The 23,455-nt window shown below is 37.7% G+C and overlaps 1 protein-coding gene across 9 annotated transcripts in view; it reads left to right on the forward strand.

Annotated features, from left to right (window-relative positions):
• Positions 1–21,826, forward strand: part of CLOCK (clock circadian regulator) — a 168,516-nt gene extending 146,690 nt beyond the window's left edge. For all 9 annotated transcript variants that reach the window (XM_059670827.1, XM_059670874.1, XM_059670836.1 and 6 more), the window contains 4 exons: positions 9,415–9,624; positions 10,323–10,525; positions 12,170–12,428; positions 14,503–21,826. In XM_059670827.1, coding sequence (XP_059526810.1) covers positions 9,415–9,624; positions 10,323–10,525; positions 12,170–12,428; positions 14,503–14,682 — 852 coding nt within the window. In that variant the 3' untranslated portion in view covers positions 14,683–21,826. The remainder of the gene's footprint in view (positions 1–9,414; positions 9,625–10,322; positions 10,526–12,169; positions 12,429–14,502) is intronic.
• The last annotated feature ends 1,629 nt before the right edge of the window (positions 21,827–23,455 follow it).

The raw sequence follows: 23,455 nt of genomic DNA on the forward strand, positions 1-23,455 counted from the left end.
TTTGAAACAATGGTTATAAAAATGCTCAAAGATCACAGAGAGAACTTCGACATAGAGACAGGAAATATAAAAATGGAGATAGAGCCCTGGATGGGTGGCTTAGTTGGAGTGTTGTCCCGTATACCAAAAGGTTGCCAGTTTGATTCTTGATCAGGGCACTTACCTAGGTTGGAATTCGGACCCTAGTAGGGGCGTGTATGGGAGGCAACCGATCAGTGCTTTTCTCTTACATCAATATTTCTCCCTCTCTCAAATTAATAAACATATCCTCCAGTGAGGGTTTTTTTTTTTAAAATGGAGATAAAAAACAAGACTGAAATGAAGAATACATTAGAGAGAATCAACAAATTACTAGTATATGAATCAAAGGATCGAGTCAGTGATTTGAAAGATAAGGTAGCAGAAGACATGCAACAGAACAAAAAGAAAAAAGAACCCAAAAATATGAGGATAGTTTAAGGGGCTTCTGGGACAATATCAAGTGTTCTAACATTTGCATCATAGGTGTATCTGAAGGAGAAGAAAGAGAGGAATTGAAAATTAATGAAGAAAATTTCCCTAACCTGATGAAGGAAATAGACATACAAGTCCAGGAAGTGCAGAGTTTTCAAAAAGATGATCTCAAAGATACCTACACCAAGACATATAATTAAAATGCCAAAGGTTAAAGCTGAAGAGAGAATCTTAAAAGTAGCAAGAGATAAGCATTTATCTAGAAAGGAGCTCCCATAAGATTACCAAATGATTTTTTTATTTTAAAGCTTTTTATTCTCTTTTCTTTTTTTTAATATATTTTATTGAGTTTTTACAGAGAGGAAGGGAGAGGGATAGAGAGTTAGAAACATCGATGAGAGAGAAACATCGATCAGCTGCCTCCTACACACACCCTACTGGGGATGTGCCCGCAACCAAGGTACATGCCCTTGACCGGAATCAAACCTGGGACCCTTGAGTCCCCAGGCCAATGCTCTGTCCACTGAGCCAAACCGGCTAGGGCTCAAATGATTTCTTAACAGAATCTTTGCAAGTGAGAAGGGGTTGGCACAAAATACACAAAGTGATGAAAAAAAACAAGGACCTACAACTACAATTACTCTACCCAGCAAATTTATCATTTAGAATTAAAGCATAAATAGCTTCTCAGACAAGAGAGAAAACTAAAGGAGTCTATGTTAAAACATAAAACCCGTACTACACATACACCATGACCAAGTGGGATTTTTACCGGGGAAGCAAAACTGGTAAAGTATCCACAAATCAATAAAAGTGATGCATCATATAAACAAATTGAGAGACAAAAACCACATAATCATATCAATGGATGCAGAAAAAGCATTCGACAAAATCCAACACTCTTTCTTGATAAATACTCTAAGCAAAGTGGGAACAGAGGGATCACACCACAACATAATAAAAGCCTTATATGACAAACCTACAGCCAACATCATACTCGATGGGCAAAAACTAAAACCATTTCACCTAAGAACAGGAACAAGACAGGGATCTCCACTTTCACCACTCCTGTTCGACATAGTAGTGGAAGTGCTAGCCATAGCGATCAGACAAAAAGAAGAAATAAAAGGCATCCAAATTGGAAAAGAAGTAAAACTGTCATTATTCACAGATGACATCATATTGTACATAGAAAACCCTAAAGACTCCATCAAAAAATTATTAGACTTAATAAATGAATTTGGCAATGTAGCAGGATACAAAATTATCACCCAGAAATCTATGGTATTCTTATACACCAATAATGTATTCACAAAAATAGAAACTAAAAAAAAAAAAAAAAAAAAAAATCCCATTTACCATTGCATCAAAAAAATTAAGATACCTAAGAGTAAACTTAACTAAGGAGGTAAAAGTCTTGTACTCGGAAAACTACAGGACGTTGAAAAAAGAGATAGAAGAAGATATAAACAAGTGGAAGAATATACCGTGTTCATGGATTGGTAGAATCAATATCATTAAAATGTCCATACTACCCAAAGCAATCTATAGCGTCAATGCAATCCCCGTTAAAATACCAATGGCATTCCAGCAGATGATATTTCACACTTTTGCTGAAATGTTTAAGACTGACAAAATAAGCAAAACTGTTGGTTGATACCTAGTTTGTTTTTTTTATCTTATTTCCTCCACCTGTTTTCATGAATAAATGTTCATCTGAACATCATCTCTGGTTCTATATTTTGGTTGTGACTGTTTTAAATATCACATGCCCACCCATTAGCATCCTCTCTTTATATATTAATGATGTAGGTATATTTTCTTCAGCCATTCCAGGACTCATGAGAACTTGTCCTCTCCTCAGAATCTTTAGAGATGAACAGATAAACATATGAGTTAGGAGGATGAAACCTGTTTCTGTGTTGTGACTGTTGTAAAAAATGGCCATTCTATATAATAAAAGCCTAATATCCTAAACATACCGACGGTATATTTCACAAACCTAGAACAAACTCTCCAAAAATTGATATGGAATTTTAAAAAAAAAAGACCCTGAATAGCCACAGCAATCCTGAGAAAAAAAAGAACAAAGTTGGAGTGATCACATTACAATATCAAGTTATATTACAAAGCCACTGTTCTCAAAACTGCATGGTACTGGCACAAGAACAGACATATAGACCAGTAGAGCAGAACAGAGAATCCAGAAATCGACCCAAACCATTATGCTCAATTAATATTTGACAAGCCCTAGCCGGTTTGGCTCAGTGGATAGAGTGTGAGCCTGTGGACTGAAGGGTCCTGGGTTCGATTCCAGGTCAGGGCACCTGCCTGGGTTGCAGGCTTGATCCCCAGTAGGGAATGTGCAGGAGGCAGCCAATCAATGATTCTTATCATTGATGTTGCTCTCTCTCCCTCTCCCTCCCTCTCTGAAATCCATAAAAATATTTTTTTAATTAAAAAAAATATATATATATAGTTGACAAAGAGGCAAGAGCATACAATGGAGTCAAGACAGTCTCTTCAATAAATGTTGGGAAAATTGGACAGATACATGCAAAAAAATGAAACTAGAGCACATACTTATACAATACACAAAAACAAACTTAAAATGGATGAAGGATTTAAACATAAAATGGGAAACCATAAAAATCTACCACAAAAATCTTAGATTACGTAGACAGCAAAATACCAGATTTAGCTGTTCACTGACATCTCCTAGAACAATAGAAACGAAGGAGAAAATAAACAAATGAAACTACATCAAAATAAAAGCTTCTGCACAGCAAAAGAACCCATCAACAAAACAACAAGAAAGCCCACTGCATGGGAGAACATATTTGCAAATGTTATCACCGATAAGGGTTTAATCTCCAAAGTTTATAGGGAACTCATACAACTTAACAAAAGGAAGACAAATAATCCAATTAAAAAATGTGTAAAGGGCCTATATAGACACTTTTCGAAAGAGGACATCCCAAAGGCCAAGAGACATATGAAGAAATGTTCAAAGTCACAAATCAGCCGAGAGATGCAAATCAAAACAACGATGAGATACCATCTCACACTTGTCAGGATGGCTATCATTAACAAATAAACAAATGACAAGTCCTGGCGAGGATGTGGAGAAAAGAGTACTGTTGTACACTGCTGGTGGGAATGCAGACTGGTTCAGCCACTGTGGAAAACAGTATGGAGTTTTCCTAAAAAAATTTAAAATGGAACTCCCATTTGACCCAGTAATCCCACTTCTAGGAATATATCCCAAGAAGACAGAAATACCAATCATAAAGGACATATGCACACCTATGAAAAAAGGCATCCCACCACCACTTCTATTGGGCCGGGGATTTGGATGTTAGAAACAACTTATTTTGAGTAGATGACTACCTTCTAAAATAGCTAAAAGAAACCCATTCTCGGCTAATGTAGAAGGAATAAAAAACCTTATAATTTATGCAGATTCATGAATTATTTTTACAAAAATTCCTTAGTATAATGCCAGTATTATTATTTCATAAGGAAAAGGTCAAAATGATGTTATTAAGAACTAGCTTTTCTCATATGAAGCTAGATTATATCATCTTTGAAAGCAAATTAATATTTACTGATGATGATCCGTATTTGCTATTAGGATATTTGTTACGAATCGGGGTGCAGTTCTATTGTGTAAAGGGAAATGAACTGAAATCAGAACTCTTCAGATATAGACGTCCCCCTCCCAAAAGTAAAGACTGAAACTTACCTCTCTTCCATACTGTACGATATAACGGGAAGGCTCATTATTTAAAACTCCTTGTCTTCCTATTTGTTACCTAATTGAGCTACATTAAAAGGACTATGTAAACCTTCTTTGTTAGTGAGTGTTTAATCGGGGGAAGACTGGAATGGAAGTTCTAGGGCAAAGGACAGAACTTCCTTGCGGATTTGTATCTAAAGTGAAGTTGACAGGGCACTCACTAGCTCTTGCTTTGTAGACTACCAGAGAGAGCCGTCGGCTTCCAGGGGAAAGAACAACACACTAAGAGAGAACTTCACCTAAAGATGACTTTGCATAGAGGTCAGGCTAAATTGCCCTGATTTCCTTGACTACTCTCTACCTCAAGGTTGCAAGGAATATTCCGCAACAGAGTAGAGACGAATGGCAATGGAGGAATGGAGAGAGAAAAGGCTAACATACAGGTTATAAGTGAATTTTAATATCTCAGTCCTAGTTCTTCCATTAATTAGCTATCTGACCTTGGACAAGCTGCAACTTCTCTGGATCTCATCCACAAAATGAAGAAGTTGAGGTGAATGATCGAATCCCTTCCACTAGCAGCTCTAACATTCCCAGATATAACCTACATCTGAAATTCTGCAGAAAATGGTATCTGCACTGCCTTCCTGTAATCTGATCAAAGTGACTAGCCAGTAGGAACACATCCAGGTTAGTTAGACCCAGGTAGCAATACAAACACATATTTATAGTACATTAATGTTAGAATACATATTTACTTGACAGTTGTAAATACTAAAATAAAAAATGTTTGACATATTAAAAATAAGTAAATATAACATTTTTCAGGAATGTAATCCTGAAAGCTGTGAGGATCATCATGAGACAACTAATTTATATATGATTAAGTTTTCTGCTGTATATAACGTCATAATCTCTTAAATCTTTGATTTTTTTTAATACTACTGTGTCTTGACATTAATAAAGATCTGTCCATTGTGAAAAATTTGAAGACAAAGCTTTTGTGTTTAGCTTATTAGTGAACAGATAGTTTATCTTCATTAAGATTATTGATACATGAATGTAGATATTACACAGCTTTTTTGGTGTTGTTGTTAAGCCTTGCCCGAGGATATTTTTCCATTGATTTTTAGGGAGAGAGGAAGAGAGAGGGAAAAACCAAGAGAAACATTGATGTGAGAGAAACACATCGATTGGTTGCCTCCTGTAAGTGACCTGACCAGGGCCAGGCCAGGTGAGGAGCCTGCAACTAAAGTATGTGCCCTTGACTAGAATCAAACCCAGGACTCTTTGTTCCACAGGTTAGGTGCTCTATCGACTGAGCCCAACAGGCTAGGGCTTAAAATTAACTTTATTAATTTTAAGAAATTTTTCATACCAATGAAGCAAGGTAAATAGTTAATGATTACCACATATTTTATTAAAAACTAGAGGCCCAGTTCACAAATTCGTGCACTGGTGGGGGGCATGGACTGTGGGGATCGGCCTGCTGTGGGAGTGCCGCTCATCCCAGTCAGCAGAGCAGCACTCCCACTGTGGAAGCGCACTGACCACCAGGGGGCAGCTCATAGTGACTGGTCGACTGGTCGTTCTGGTCATTCCACCATTTGGTCACTGGGCTTTTATTATATAGGATTGCACTAAGAATATAATCACAAAATTAAAATTAGATTTTGCTGCCTGTGGATTCCTCTTAAGATCTTACGATACAGCACCTAGGGCAATGGAAACTAAAGAGAAAATAAACAAATGGGACTACATCAAAATAAAAAGCTTGTACACAGCAAAAGAAACCATCAACAAAACAACAAGAAAGCCCACTGCATGGGAGCACATATTTGCCAATGTTATCTATGATAAGGGTTTACTCTCCAACATTTACAGAGAACTCATACAACTCAACAAAAGGAAGATAAACAACCCAATCAAAAAATGGGCAACTGACCTAAATACTTTTTGAAAGAGGATATACAGGAGGCCAAGAGACATATGAAAACATGCTCAAAGTCACTAATCATCCGAGAGATGCAAATCAAAATGACAATGTGGTACCATCTCACACCTGTCAGAATGGCTGTCATCAACAAATCATCAAATGACAAGTGCTGGAGAGGATGCAGAGAAAAAGGACCCCTCATGCACTCTGGTGGGAATGCAGACTAGTGCAGCCACTGGGGAGAACAGTATGGAGTTTCCTCAAAACACTAAAAATCGAACTCCCATTTGACCCAGTGATCCCACTTCTAGGAATATCCCAAGAAACTAGAAACACCAATCAGAAAGGATATATGTACCTGAATCTTCATAGCAGCACAATTTACAGTAGCTAAGATTTGGAAACAGTTTAAGTGCCCATCAGCAGATGAGTGGATTAAAAAGCTGTGGTACATCTACACAATGGAATACTATGCTGAGGTAAAAAATAAAGAACTCTTACCATTTGCAACAGCATTATGCTAAGCAAAATAAGTCAGTCAGAGAAAGATAAGTATCAAATAATCTCACTCATTTGTGGAATATAATGAACAACATAAATAGATCCAGAGACACAGAATCATCCAATAGACCATCACATCTCAGAGGGATGGTGGGGAAGGGGTGGAGAAGGGATAAAAGATTAATCAAAAAAAACTTGTATGCATATAAGCATAGGCAATAGATACAGACAATAGTAAGGGGGTGGTGAAGGCCAGGGCTGGGGGTCAGGGGCAGGCTGGGAGAAGACAATGGGGGGAAAAGGTGACATAAGTAATACTTTCAATGATAAAGAATTAAAAAAACAAAACAGTATTATAAGAAATGTTTGAGACTTATTTAAAAAGAAGAAAAAAGACCAAAAGTATGAAGAATAAAATGGCAATAACTACATATATCTATCAACTAGGGGCCCAGTGCATGAATTCGTGCACTTTGAAAGGAACTGTGGGCCGTGAGGCTATGCTGGTCACAGGGGTGGGTCTCAGCCCATCCTCTGTTCCCCCACATGGCCCCTCCCACTGCAGCCCCTGGGCCCCTGTCTGCCAGCAGCCCTGCTCTCACTGCTGCCATTCCCACGCACTGACGGCGCTGCCCCACTTGCACCCACTGATAGCATGGAGCAATTGGGGCCAGCGCCAGCAGCAGGTACAAGTGGGGCCAGCGCCAGCAGCAGGTGCAAGCAGTGCTGCTGCCCCAATCGCCCCCCAGGAGCAGAGGGAGGTGGAGAAGCTGATGGTGCTGACCAGTCAGGCCAGTGCCAGCAACAGGTGTGAGCACCAGGTGGGCTCGTGGTGCGCAGGAGCAAAGAATTTTCAGTAACCATCAGAGGCTCACCCCAGTGGCAGCAACCGGTGCCTGCCTTGGTCTGGTGCACCTGCTCCACCACCCCACCACAGCCGACGCCCGCCATGTTCCATGCTCTACTGCCTACTGCCAATGCCTGCCATGTTGCGCGTGTGCTCCTTGGTGGTCAGCACACGTCATAGTGACTGGTTTTTCAGTTGTACCACCGTTAAGTCTATTTGCATATTGGGGTTTTATATATACAGATAATTAATTTAATTGTAAATGGATTAAATGCTCCAATTAAAAGACATAGTGTGGCTGGATGGATAAGAAAACAAGTCTCTTACATATGCTGTCTACAAGAGACTCACTTCAGATCAAAAGACAAACAGACAGAAAGTAAAGGGATGGGAAAAGATATTTCATGAAAATGGAAATGGAAAAAAGTTGGAATAGCAATACTTATACCAGACAAAACAGACTTGGATACAAAGGCTATAACAAGGGACAAAGAAGGACCCAGCAGCTCCGCTTCTGGGTATTTATCGAAGGAAACCCAAAACACTAAATCGAAAAGATCTGCATCCATATGTGCACTGCAGCATTGTTTAAAATAGCCAAGATATGGATGCAACCTAAGTATCCATCCATAGGTGAATAGATAAAGAAGTGGGACATATATACAATGGAACATGACTCAGCCATAAGAAAAGAATAAAATCTTATAATCTGCAATACCTAGAGAGTATTTTGCCCAGTGAAATAAGCCAGACAGAGAAAGATCAATATGATTTCACTTATGTGTAGAAACTATAAACCTAAATAGATTCACAAACAAAACAGAAACAAACTTATAGAGAACATTTTGATGGTTGCCAGATGGAAGGGAGTTTGAGAGTATGGGTGAAAAAAGTGGAGGAGTTGAGAAGTACAGATTTGTTGTTATAGAGTAGTCATAATGTTGTAGCCTGGGACAGTGTGGTTGGTTGGAGCATTGTCCTATGTACCAAAGCGTCACGGGTTTGATTTCTGGTCAGAACACATACCCATGTGGCGGATTTAATACCTGGTCGGGTGAGTACAGAAGGTAACCGATCAATGTTTCTCTCTCTCTTCCTCTCCCTTCCTCTCTCTCAAATCAATTCATTAAAACAAACAAGCATATCCCTGGGTGAGGATTAAAAATAATAAGAATATTGTGATAACTATGCATGGTGTCAGATGAGAACTAGATTTATTGGGGTGATCACTTTGTAAGTGATATGAATGTCTAATCACTATGTTGTACAGCTGAAACTAATATAGTATGACAGCTGTAACTGAAGATTATCTTTAAAATGACAATTCAAGAGATACATTTCATCAGTATAGTTCAGTAAATACTCATTGGTTACCTATTCAGTGTGATTGCACTTATAGTCATTAAAAATTCATTCCTAGGAGTATTTCCATCAGCATCCTTGTTTCTCCAGATTGGAGTCCTCTTTAGCAGTTCAATTTTTAATAAGCTTTAACTTGTAATATAAAAATTGTTTTACAGACTTTTAGGTACTTGGTACAGAGTTTATAATCATCAATGATTGTTTTAATAAAATACCAGTAGGAATAATTCATAGTCTGATTTGGTTAGCCACTCTCAAGTTATTTCTGTCAGAGACTAGGACTTTAGTAAAGGGAAACTTTAAGTTCATTTAATGCCATAAATTATAAATAAGTGATACAGAGCTGCAGTCTAACCATTGAAAACATGATACGGTTAGGATGACTGGAGGAATGATTATGAGGTATGTTTTATTTGGTAATTATTTATTGCTAATTGTTCATTCAGAATGTTTTAGTGTTCTTACTTGCTTTTGAAACTTTAATTCGTAGCTTGTTTTTCCTTTTTTTAAAATGTGTTTATCCATCTTTGTTTTTAATCTACAAAGCTCATTTTAATGTAATCATTATTTTTAAAGATGTTTTTACAACAGTCAACCCCTGGTTTGAATTTTGGTTCTGTTCAACTTTCTTCTGGAAATTCATCTAACATCCAGCAACTCGCACCTGTAAATATGCAAAGCCAGGTTGTTCAAACTAACCAAATTCAAAGTGGAATGAATACCGGACATGTTGGCACAACTCAGCACATGATACAACAGCAGACTTTACAAAGTTCATCAAGTCAGGTAATGTTATCTAGTAATACAGGCTATGGAGTGTTCAACAATTAAAGTGTGTATTATTGCTGCAACTGAAAAAAAGCTCTATCTTGAACAATACTATATTTAAATTTTAATAATAATTAGAAAATATAATAGTGAGAAGTCATTATTAAAATATTTTGTTCAAAAGTGTTAGTTGTGAAGCTGTTGGTTGTTAAATACTTTCACTATTTTGACATTTAAAAATTTGTAGGTTAAAAGGTTTGACTTGCAAAGAAGACTGACCAGGAAACACGTTACCATACATGAAGAATAAATTGTTTGGGCAGTAATGCTTTAATCAGTATTCCAGGAAATTTTGGTAATTGATGTACATCTGTGACTATAAATCCCAGGGCTACAAATAAAGTATAGAAAAATGTCTAATGTTGATCACTCATTTGGGGGATTTAATAGAAAGTCTTTATGTTTACTTTATATTATCCCTGTTAAGATCATGCTCCTTTTCTAAGATCATAGCTTACCTTCCAGCAAGATATTGAAGACTAATCCGTTCTCAGTTACTGTAAGTCATTACTTTGTGGTCAGATTTCTCTCAGAGTAATATGTCTTGCCACTTTTTTTCTGTAATGTCAACCATTACTAGGATGATCTCTAGAAGCATACTTCCTGATGTAAATTTTTCAGTTAATCTGTCATTATAATCTCTTCTTTTCCAACAGAGTCAACAAAATGTCTTAAGCGGGCATAGCCAACAAACATCTCTTCCTAGTCAGACCCAGAGCACTCTTACAGCCCCCCTGTATAACACGATGGTGATTTCTCAGCCGGCAGCCGGAAGCATGGTCCAGATCCCGTCTAGTATGCCACAAAACAGTACCCAGAGTGCTGCAGTAACTACATTCACTCAGGACAGACAGATAAGGTAGTTATCAGAGTTCATTAGTCATCTGTAAGTTGTATCTTAATTGATTAAAAGTAAGTTTATTTTTAAAAACATGATTTTAGTTTGTTACTCCAGATAGTATTCTTTTTTTAAAAAAAAGTTGATTCCAGAGAGAGGAAGGGGGAAGGAGGAGAGAGAAGAAAAAAAAAGAGAAACATTGATTGGCTGCCTTCCTCACATGCCCCCACTGGGCATTGAACCACAACATGAGTATGTTCCCTGACTGGAAATTGAACCCACCACCTTTTGGTGTACAGGATGGCGCTCCAGTCAAACAAGCCACACTGGCCAGGGCCAGCCCATATTCTTGAATTTGAAATAAAAATGCATAATGTATTCATTGTTTAAGGTCTTTGTAATAAAAAGGTAGCAACCTGTCCAGAAATGTGCTTCCAAATATTGTAGAAGCCAAATTCTGCAGCACACTTTTATGTGACTTTTATTACAGGCTTTGTGTCACTGAAATTTTTATTATTTTAATACAGATACTGGTGAGTTTTCATGTAGTAACAATGATTAGGGTGTACACTACCATAGTTTGTTTTGAAATAAAAGTAGCTTGCCTTTCTTGAGTTTGTTTAGTACTATACTAAGCGCTCAAAACATTATTTCATTTAATTCTTATTTTTTAAAAATGTGTTAGGGTCTTTTAATTTGTAGGTAAGAAAAAAGTGAGTTTATAATACTATGGTCAAGAGCCTGTAGCTAGTTAAGGGGGTGAAGAAGGCTTTCTGAATTCAAGCCTCAGTGTTTGATTTCAAACCTCAAGTGCTTAAACACATTCTATACAAAACGTTTATGGGCAATTCAAGAAAGTAATCTATGGTATCTTTTAGTGGGAATAGCTGACTTAGAAACAAAGTTTTTGAAGAAATGCCATTTTCTTATATTTGGAAGCTTCTAATTTTAGAATCTCTATAGTCTTAAAACTTTTTTTTAAAGATGTTTTTATTGATTTCAGAGAGAGCAAGGGTGAGGGAGAGATAGAAACATCAATGATGAGAGAGAATCATTGGTCGGCTGTCACCTGAATGCCCCCAATGGGGGTCAAGCCTGAAACCCTGGCATGTGCCCTGCCGGGGAATCGACTGTGACCTCCTGGTTCATAGGTCAAAACTCAGCCACTAAGCACACCAGCCAGGCTATATACACATTTTGTTTTACTGGTATCTCAAATTGGATCTTTAACCCCGTGAGTGCCAACCAATATCCTGGGAACTATGCTAAAATTGCCAAGGCATTTTTGCTGTTTTTACAGCAGTTTAGGAAAACAATTATGAATCGCAAGTAAATGAAGTTACATATTCAAAAACTTAAGGAAACCTTTACTACATTTGTTTTCATCTTTGACATATATTGTTTGCTGATTGTATTATAAAATACTAGTAGAAAAAAAAAATTGCCGACGGTGCTCCCGGCACTTTTGGTGAAAGACAGGAGGAGCGCAATCACGTTCCCTGGCACTAAGAGGGTTAAAAACAGGAAACAAAATTGAAACATACAGCTTTAAAAAACTAAATTGGCAATATCATTGGGTATTATCTTAGAGAAGTATTCAGCCACTGCCTTTTGTAATGCTTATTATTTTTTGTATTTCTGATTCCTCTTTTCTTCCTCTTACAGATTTTCTCAAGGTCAGCAACTTGTGACCAAATTAGTAACTGCTCCTGTAGCTTGTGGGGCGGTCATGGTACCTAGCACTATGCTTATGGGTCAGGTGGTGACTGCCTACCCTACTTTTGCTGCACAACAGCAGCAGTCACAGACGTTGTCAGTCACACAGCAGCAGCAGCAGCAGCAGAGTTCCCAGGAGCAGCAGCTCACATCAGTTCAGCAACCATCTCAGGCTCAGCTGAACCAGCCACCACAGCAATTTTTACAGGTAATTCTCCCAAACCTATTTACTTTTATATAATAAAATTAGGCATTAAGTGAACACTTGTAAGTGATCTGAAAAATGCATAGAAGCTAATTGTACAAGTTAAATTTCTGTAAGACAAAGTTTGTCTGGTTAGCTATATGTATTTCCCTGTTCAGTCCTTCAAAGACTTAGCCCTGCCATGGACATAACCAATTATTTAAACTACTACCTGCCCATATCAAGACACTTTATATAGAGCCCTCTCTGGCTAGAGTTTCTGGAATTCAAGGAAAGGCGCCTTTCTTTCATCTCTTATCTTTAGCAGCCCATCAAACGACTCTCTACTGGGCAGAGGTATCAAGTCAGATTTTTTAAAAATTAGGCATTATCTTAAATTATTTTTTAAGATTAAGTTTTATAATGATTTTTTGGTTAACATTAGTATTAGAAATATTGTGGAAACAGTATATGTCATAGTTAAGAACTTGGGCTCTTAAGTCCTGCTGCCTTGGAATTCAGTCACTTCTGCACCACGTACTGCGTGACCTTTGGCAGGTTACTTAACTTGCTAAACTTCAGTTTCCTCATCTGGAATATGGAGGTGCTATGGATGATGCATGTAAATCACTGAACATAGCATAAGGCATATTAATTAGCTGTTGTGTATGACCACCAGTGATAAACACACTGGCCAGAATGCAGACACACATCTCATAGGGGTGTATTGGACAGGAACTACTTCTCCAAAGGATACAGTGTCCTCAGCAAGGACATCGGGACACGTTTCTAGCACTCTCACGGCGGGTGCACAGCAGGGAAGTCCAGCCTTTTCTCTTCTGGCTGAGGGGGAGCCATTTTGAATAGAGGGTAGTCTAGGATTGTGCTAGAGACCAATCCATGTAGGCCAGGCACAAATCAATTTTAGAGTTATACAACATATGGTATAATTAGAAGATTTAATATTATATTGTATACTCACGCATAAATACAGTGTTAATTTATCACCCTAGGAGTTCAATTATAATTCCTAACCTTGTGATGTGGAAAACTAAACAGATAGTTACCTAAGTCTCTCTCAAGTCATATACCTATACTGCAGCTATTAATGATTGCCTCACTTACTGTTAATGAATTATTAATCAGAATTTATAGCAAGTTATAAAGTATTATTATCGGATAGATAACCAATGAGAATTAAGTAAAAGCTTAAAAAAGGAGAGGACTTGCCTTAAGACCTCAGTCTTCTAAGTCTATCAGAACGAGGTCCCTTAAAAGAATGAACATTCTCTTACACCCCCCCCCCCCACACTTTGGGAAAAAGCATTCCAAACACATGGGATACCTAAAAAAGTAAGATCAGCGATACTCTTCAGAGAGACACTCATATGTAGATAGGAAGGACTATACAATTTGTCTATTACCTAGTTCTAAAATGTACCTCTATTGTAATCCTGTAGGGCTCATGCATGTCCTGGGTTCTTTATCTTACAAAAGCTTTTGATAATGTGCCCTGGCCAGGTAGCTCAATTGGTTAGAGCAGGGGTGGGCAAACTTTTTGACTCGAGGGCCACAATGGGTTCTTAAACTGGACCGGAGGGCCGGAACAAAAGCATGGATGGAGTGTTTGTGTGAACTAATATAAATTCAAAGTAAACATCATTACATAAAAGGGTACGGTCTTTTTTTTTTTTTTAGTTTTATTCATTTCAAACGGGCCCGATCCGGCCCGTGGGCCGTAGTTTGCCCACGGCTGGGTTAGAGCATCGTCCCAATATGCCAAGGTTGTGGGTTCGATTCCCAGTCAGAGCACATATAAGAATCAGCCAATGAATGCATAAATAAGTAAAACAACAGTTGATATTTCTTTTCTCTCTTTAAAAAGAAAAGTTTTTCTTAATGACAAAGACAGAAAGCAAATTGCCCAGATCCTTGGCAAAGCTTAATGGTTCTTAAGGTTCAGGATCTATCCGTGTGCTTGCAAGTGTCCTTCATTTGTAGTGGTGACTGCCTTTTCATTGTCCCAAAACTTAAGTAAATCTTAATGTACACAAAATAGTGGGAGTAAAGCAATGTTGCATAATCCATTTGTTTTTAGACTTCTAGGTTGCTTCATGGGAACCCTTCAACTCAGCTTATCCTCTCTGCTGCGTTTCCACTACAACAGAGCACTTTCCCTCAATCACATCACCAGCAACACCAGTCTCAGCAGCAACAGCAACTGAGTCGGCACAGGACTGACACTTTGACGGATCCTTCCAAGGTTCAACCGCAGTAGCACACGTCTCCTCTCTGACCTCAAGGGAGGAAGGGTTGGCCCATAAAGAGTTGCTCAGATGATCTGAGGATTAGGAGGAAAAGTTCTAGTAGATTCATGAGATGCAGTATTGAGTATTCTAATTCCTCGAATTAGTTAGCAGGGAAAATGCTGCCTAGTGCTGCAGATGTACATTAAATACCCGCCAGCAGGAAATGACCATAGGGCCATAGCCAATTCTGACAGTGTTTTAATTGCTCAGATATTTTTTGATGGAAAAAGAGTATATTGCCAAATGTAGAAGCTCAGCTAAAGAAATATGACCTCCAGTGAATCAGAAAGGCACTAACAATGTTAGTAACTTTTAGTGGTTCAGTGCCTGTTTTCAAGTGTTACAGAGGACACACCACTGCCACATCAGGGGTTTGCTTACAATGATGCCATGAAGACAGTGCAGTCGACCCACTAGGCCCTCTTCCCAAGCCCCTCTCCCTTCTCAGATAATGATGGAATCGCAATTTCAGAATGTTGTGTGGGTTCAAATTCTCTCTGTAAAGATGCTGTAAAAATATTATGTATATGTCTGGATAAAAGGAAAGAAAGCAAAACATTTTGTATGCTGCATGAAAGCATTATCTCCTCCTTAAAGGTATGAATACATTTCCTTAGATTCTGATGCCATGTGCAAACTAATACATCCTTTGTTTTCCCTTTTGTTTACAACACGATAGTGTTCTCTTCACTTTTCCGGGGCACAAGTCTTTTGTTCATACTTGGCTGTGATGTCACAGTTTGTTCAGTGAGGTATCATGTGCTGCTGGGAATGGATTTTTTTCAGGTTAAATGATTGAAATAACAGGATTTTCAAGTTACTCAGAAGTATCCTTCATTTCATTATTTTCAATAATGTTTGAAAATAGGATTTGCACTGCTTTATTTTAGAAGGTTGGGAGTTTTGATCATATATTTTGATATAGTTCATAGTTGGAAATAGTTGAGTAAATGGTTTGTAACAAGCCTGAAAGAAATTTCATGAATGTTTCAGTTACAGGAGAAAAATTTGCACACAAAACATTTTAGGCACTTTTTAACATTCTCACTGGTGGGAATTTTAACTTATAGGATTTGTTGGAATCTTTTTATTATCCTTCACAATTTCAATGTTTCTTTTAGTCAGAAATGATTCAGGGTTATTTGAGGGGGAAAAAACCCATAGTGCCTTGATTTTGATTCAGGTGATAACTCACCATCTTGAACTCATTGTCTGGTTTCAGTAGCAGTTTTGAAACCTTAGTACATTTTTAATAGCATGTGAGGGTCCGTGCCATTATTCTCCTAAGTTCCTATGAAGACTGCTTTGAATCTCTTGGCTGGAGATATAAATAATTTAGAAATAAAAGATGACATATTAACACTATCAGAGTCATCAGTGTGATTGCAAATTGTTTTTCCTAAATCAGCATCTTTCTTTAAAGCTGAAATAAGTAGTCATTGAAGAATTACCAGTAAATATTTGCTCAATATGATTCTTACAAAGAAAGAGGTGTAGGAATTTGCTTTGCCTTCACTATAACACTAGAATACTGGAACTCACATGCTTTCTAAACATGAACTAAGATTTCATTTGGCAATATCATATTCCAAAGGTAATAAATTCCAACAAAAATTATATTCATAAAAACATTTTATATATTCTATGGTACTGATAATTAAATTTACAACTGTAGAGCAAAGGAAAATATCTTATTAGAATATCAAAAATTATTACTGTGGAAAGGGAAGACAGCAAGCTGTAATAATTCAAAATTGACCTGAAAAGAAAATGTATAACACAACTGAAGTTCAACAGAAAAGGTTTTGAGCAATGAAAATAACCTAATACAGAATTGCTAGATAAAGGAGTTGAGGAACTCCAAGTTAGTTCTTCAGACTTTTCTGTCCTCAGCTTTGCTATTATCCTTAGGGATATATTGTTTTGCTGTAGAAAACTATACCTGGCCACACTTAAATTAGAAAACGTTGAAAATTAAAACAACCAAAGAAAGTTGGTACCTACCCTTCTATAAAAGAAGTGTCATTAGATACCAATCAATAATTAACATATCAAGGAGCTCCTCTCCTAGCTAAATGATCATCCAGAAGAGATTTCTGACTCATGAATGTCAAGGATAGTTGTCAGAATATGTGTGTACTTGAGCATATATACAACACCAAAATTGATGTTGTAAATATGGCAACAGTATTAATTATCTCCCCTTTCAAATTGCCTATGTTAACCTTATCATGCCATTCCATAGTGAGTTGTGCCTCTTTCATTCATTGGTGATATCTAGTGATATGGATTTAGCTAATAAAATATATGAAAAACTATTAAGGTTTATCCTCCAAATATCACACTTAAAAGAAAGATGGTGGACCATGAGTACTGTGTACTTAGATGAACAAAAGCAAAACCTAGGCACAATTTTGCATTTATAATCACTGTTGTTTCTGACAGCTCACTTTTTTCTGCTTAGAATTGATTACTAAGTTTAAAGAAGCAGCTAGCTGCTTTTCCTCTGCTGCCAGTAGGCTTTGTTGTGTTGGAAGAGCTAGTAAGCACCAGCTGCCTCTTAGCTCCTTACTGTTCCTCCTGCTTCTCTTGAACTTGGATTGCAAAGCTGTCCCTGCCCCTCCCCCATGAATGGAGACTTGAGCATTCTAATGAAGATTAAGCAGTTGCCTGTGCTTCATTTCTGTAGCCAAAGTTGTTAATTAAAATACTAAATCTAAGTCATGAAAAAACAGAAAATAGGAACACCTTCTAACTACTTAAAAATCATCTTTCCTCTGCTTTACTCTGTCATTTTTTTCTTTTTAAAAACACATTTTATTCTGGGTGGCACTTTTTAGATAAGAAACTATTAAAGATCAGGCAAATTGTTAGCTGTTCTGCAGTTGTTATCTTGCTTTGGCTTGCTGTGGCACTGCGTAAGTCAGTCTAGTTTTAACAACTACAAGTGAAGACTACAAGGACTAATAGAATTGCTGCTGGTGTATAGCAACCATGCGTGTATACACTCAAAAGTACCCTATTTTTTTAGTGGAAAATATGTGCAGAAAAGCAGATATAGCAGATGGGGGTAGTAAGTTCTACAGTTCAGTCTCCAAACTTCGACTTAGGGGGTAGTTTGAGTCATGTGCTCTGCTTTGTCACTTAAATCTGGCTTAGTAATGTACTAGTAATAGGAGAGTGCCAGTGTCTTTGAATGGTTATAGTATACTGTGTGGAATAGTGAAATGGTAATTTGGTTTCTTCAGAAGTGCTGTAGCTGCTGGTCATTGCCTTACAGCAGTCTGCTTGCCATTAGTTAAGCACACTGAAGCAGTGCAGCTCTGTAAAGAAGAGATGAATCCTTGTTCAAGAAGCCTTAGATAGGGGTCCTACAGATAGGTGAAAGTACTTCTTAACTGGATATTACTCAACGTATTTTAAAATGTTCCCACTACATTGCGGCAAACTTTTTAAAAAGTGGAATGCAAGTAGCATTTTACTCTGGTAGTATTCATTTTTTCTTTTTCTATGTTTCTTTGATGACTGAAAGTTTGTTGATGAACATTTGTGTTAAACTCATTCAAATCTCTAACCTTCCCAATATCTGTGTCCCTGTTCATAGCCCCTTGGGAGTCAATGTTGGAAGGTGTAAACACTGGATATTACTATTGCTGAGTGAGTCTAGCCAGGAGTAAACTGATTGGAAAAGAAACAGCACAACGGCTCTTGCCATTGTAGTAGTGATTCGACAAAGAGAACCTGTTCAGTTTGTTTGGGTTGGGTGAGCATTCTTCTGAAAGGAGCTTCTGAAGCAATTGCTAAGGAAAAGAGTCGACTATTTTTATAGCATATTTAATATATTTGTATATAACTATGAATATAGTAGGAACCACCCTCCACATGCCTCCCACCTTTTCTAATGTCCTCCCCCTTTGCCATAGCACTAGTATAGCCTCGTCCGCATGGGTAATGTGCCTATTGTCAGCCTACCAAAAGATAGTGCTGCTGCTTTCTGAGACAGGTGAGAAGACCCAACTCTCATGCCTGGGGATCCTTTATGTAGGAATAGCACACACTTAAAACAACATACCACAGTCTAAAAGCATCATTTTTAAATATAACAAGCACTTTATTGCAATTATTCATTTTGATAAAGTTTATCTTAGGCATTACCATTTCTAAAGGATCCCCAAATCATCACTTAGGTGAAATTTTAAAATGACCCATTTCTGAGAAATGTTTAGATCCAGTGAACCGTAGTAGGTTTATGGGAGTGATTTCAAGGTAGCCAAATGAACTTGACTTTTGTTTTGAATGTGGTGGAGTTGAGATTGTTGATGCTAGTTCCATTTAGACACTATTGTAAACCTATCTTGCCTATTGTGTGAACACCAAAAGAGCCTGTTTATTTTCAGAAGTCTAGGAAAATTGTATCAGTGTGAATAAATGTATAGAACTAACCTAAAAGTGATTATTAGTAATATTTTAGAATACAGTCATTTCAAGAATTATTCTGGGTGTTTTCAATGTGCTCTGAAATGTTGGCATGTCATTTCAGCGTTCCCATTTGAATTGCTCTTGTAATATTTTTTGCACAAAAAGGACTGAGAAAAGGATTACTTTGGTTGAAGAAAAGAAAAATGTGTAATTTGGTCTTATTTTAATGACTTCTGTGGAAACACTGGGGATGAATTTTGTTGGTTTAGTTATAATTCAGGATATTTAACAGTATTGAACAGCTCACAAAAAATTAAACAAAAGTGGGTATTTAAAGATTAAAACACTTTCTTCCCATGTGACTGTTTTGCATATTTCCCCCACATGTCATAATTTAACACTACATTCCTTGTTTTTCTTAAATAAAATACTTTGCAGGTTGTTTTGAGTATTTAACATATTTTGTAAGCTGCCTGGGTTTTCCTAAGGAAACGACCTTTAAGAAATAGAATATAGTTTATGAAGAGATTAAGTGAAATTCCATCACCACCACCAGCAAACACTGAGGTGCTGTGTTAAGTGACAATCAAAATAGTGGGTATTTTCGGAAGAATTTAGAAAGTGGTTTTAAAGAAGAAATTGCTTTGTAAGCAGTTCTCTGGGTTTCTTGAATAAAAATGGCTAAATGTATTTATTTATATTTTTAAATATCTTTGTGTTCTGTTTTCTATCAGTGATTTCAGTGTCATGTATTTAATTTGTGGTTTGTTTTGTTTTGCCTTGTACTCTTTTACTAGAGAACTGGCTCTTCTAATGTGGGCACAGTCTCTAGCCCTCAGAGGACTCTACATGGGCATCCAAATCTGTTCTACTGCAGGGCAGCAGTGGGAGGGCCCACATCCAGGTGCCTCTGCACTGCCCTCCTGTGCTCAACTTAAGAGAAAAGTAAAGGTAACTCCTTTCACACTTGCTTCATATAGCTCCAACCTTTTTCTAGTTTGATGTCCTGCCTTTTCCATTTGGGGGACACTTTTTCTATGATTACAGCCAAAGGCCAGTATGACAGAACCAATGGCACACATTGCCTGTTTTGCCCACTTGGGAAATGTTAGTAAAACGGTCAGCATCTTCAAATGGCCCCTACTATCATATCTATATGAAAATCCATTTAAAGTCTTTAATAGAGATGGGAAAATGTATCCACACTGCAAACTCTTCTACAAAAAAAATGTTTGCTGTCTACTAGTATAGTGTAATGTTGCTTGGTTCTTTAAAAACAGTAACAAAACCTCCATGCACAGCACTGCTCAGTAAAGCAGTGTTTAGACATTTGAGGATACTTCTGGCTGGAATGCATTGGAACAGAATTCTCTAGGTTCCCACAGGTCAGGTACAGGGGACGCTGTCTAGCTTTTGGGATCCCTTAGAGAATGGTCATTAAAACAAGTTGGATTTAATGATGTAAAATATGTTCCTTAACTCTGAGAGTTGAATTGAAGATGTGATGTTTTCAAATGTATGCTTTTAAATTTCTGAGGAAACAAACTGTGACATCGCTTTAAGAACAACATTCAAATGTTTCATAATATATGTTTTTGAGTTGGCCTGTACTGGTACAAATTCACTGCTGGCAATGGTTGTGCCAGAACTGGTGTTAAAATGTAGGAAAAGCTGTATTATCTTCAAGTTGATGTATTATATAGCTAGACAATCATCATTAAGCAAAAAAAGAAATTGGCCAGGGAATGTCCTTTTCTCAATAGCTATGAACAGCAGCAACTTAGACCGTTCTAGAATAATTTTGAGAACTATCTTACTGTGGCGTAAGTTGGGGAAGGATCTCTGTACGGCACTTGCATATTTACTCTGTATAAAGATTGAAGCCCAAAGATGAGTTAAATTCAGTGCTGTATTGAAACCAGTTAGTGCAAAAAAGAAAAAGTTTTATCTTTGTAAATTTTTAATTGTTAACACCAGTTGGTAGCTGTAAAAACATACACCGAATTATTTCTAATGTTCTGTGTGCTACATTGCTGTCCTTACTGCTTGGTTCTTGGTTTTAAATACAATTTAGATGTAGCCTAACATTCTTACTTCTGAAATGGTGGAGCTATAAATGGCTGATAATTGACATAGAATACCTCTTTTTCCTAAAGCAAACATTGAACTGAAATCCAAGTTGATTTATAAAAAAACAAGACTGACATTTTCCAAGTATTGTCTTTAGCTCAAATCCTAAATTGCACAGAAGCAGGAAGGGACAATGAATGGTTTCAACGGTGCTCTTAGTTCTCTGCTGATTTTCATGAGCTATCTGTGGAAATACAATATTGTATAAAATGTGGATCATTCTGTCACCCATTTAAACATTGCCATTTTAATTTGGTGTTACAATTGTTTACACTTGTTTTTCAAAGCTATCCTTTCAGAGGTAAAAATGTGTTACTAGTCTACCTTCACTCAGGCCTCTCGCTATATGATCATTTTTCCAGGTTATGATGTGCAGTTTTTTAAAACTACATGTACTATTATAATGCTCTTTCTCATACTCTTGTAATGTATTCAGAACCTAAAATTACAGCAAAAGAGCCAAGCAGTAGCATTGTTGTTGGTTTTTTTTTTAATGTAAAAAAATAGGTCCAGACTTTGTTTCCGTATTCAAATTTAAAAATAAAAAAATACCTCAGTACTGTTTTCAGTATCACCTGCATTTCTCAAAAAATAACACCTGCTTTATGTGGCACTTAACTTGTAAAAATTACATTATTTTGGATTTTAAAGAGTATTAAATATTTTAAAATCACTATCAATGAAATTTTTCTTTTATTCAGCAATGGAGTCTACCCACATTAATGATTTCTACCTTGCAGCTTAGATCTGAGCTACCAAATTCAGTAATGTCCTGTTACAAGATTGTGGTGCCTCAGAAAGCCATGCTGTTATTCACACATTAAGCTAATCCTAAAACTAGGCTGCCTGCATTGCCAAGTTTGAGCCATGATGGTACAAGCTGCTTTCTAACAAGGGATTATCTTCCTGTTCTTGGAAGAGATCATAATTCCTCACTTGTTCTGTTTGTATCTACTGCAGAGAATGATGGTGCAGTCTGGGGACTTAACCTGAAATTCCTTTATAGTACTTTAGTCTAATTAGCAGACATTATTTTCTACCTTTGTAAAGAGTTACCACAAAGTTTCAAAACGTAACTTTTTTGTCAGTGTGTGCTACTGCTACTTTTTGGCTGACAGCTACTTTTAGCTCTCTTCCCAGTAGGGGTTAGCTCTCTTTCCCACAAAGTTACTAGTGCAGAATGGTGGCTGCATTGACACTGCGACTAATGGGCGATTACATTATATGTAAGATTAGATTCTCTCTAAATCTCTTCAAGTTACAAATGTACTATCAACTGTGGACTTTTGTAGTAGCTGTCACACAAGGAACATGTGGGAGTTTCTTTAGAACTGTCCTTCCGGTTTAAAGAGGCGTTTAATGGCAATGTTACTGCGTATCTATACTAATGAAAGGGCAATATGCTAATTAGGATGGATGTCTTCGGACCACCATCCAGACAAAGCTACAGCGGCTGCCTGAGACTCAGGCAACCCGTGGATGGCGGCTGCCACTGCCCAGGGCCGGCCCGAGGCTCAGGCCCCCGCATGTGTGGCTGCAAGACCCTAGGCTCAGGCAGCCATGGTGGCTGCCAATGGCAGTAGCAGCAGCAGTGGGTGATGGGGGCGGCGCCTTCCCCCGATCTGCCAGGTTGCCTCCTGCAAAAGGAGAACAGACTGTGGCTTAGGCTGGGGGCCGAGGCAGAGGCGGTTAGGTGCGATCAGACCAGCAGGCAGGCAAGCGGTTAGGAGCCAGAAGTCCCGGATTGTGAGAGGGATGTCCATCTCAGGATTGGGCCTAACAGACAGCCCCTGAGGTGTCCCAGATTGGAGAGGGTGCAGGCCAGGCTGAGGGGACCCTCGATCCCCCCCCTCCCCCAACTCCAGTGCACGAATTTTGTGCACCAGGCCTCTAGTCGTAATATAACGTCAGGCTGGGAGAAAGCAGTAATGCTGCTTGGATGGAAGAGTTAGTAGTCAAGTTAAAAAATACTTATATGACAGTGAGGGAGCCATGATTAAGGGCTCTAGAGTTAAACTGATTTGACTTTCTAGTCTATTATGTAACCTTGGGTGAACTCCTTTTTTTAACCTTAAATTAGTACCTACCATCTCATAGAACTATGTGAGGGTTAAGTAAGTACTTTATTTATTTTTTTTTAATATATTTTATTGATTTTTTACAGAGAGAAAGGGAGAGGGATAGAGAATTAGA

This window comes from Myotis daubentonii, chromosome 1, assembly GCF_963259705.1.
Source record: "Myotis daubentonii chromosome 1, mMyoDau2.1, whole genome shotgun sequence".
Lineage (NCBI taxonomy): Eukaryota > Metazoa > Chordata > Mammalia > Chiroptera > Vespertilionidae > Myotis > Myotis daubentonii.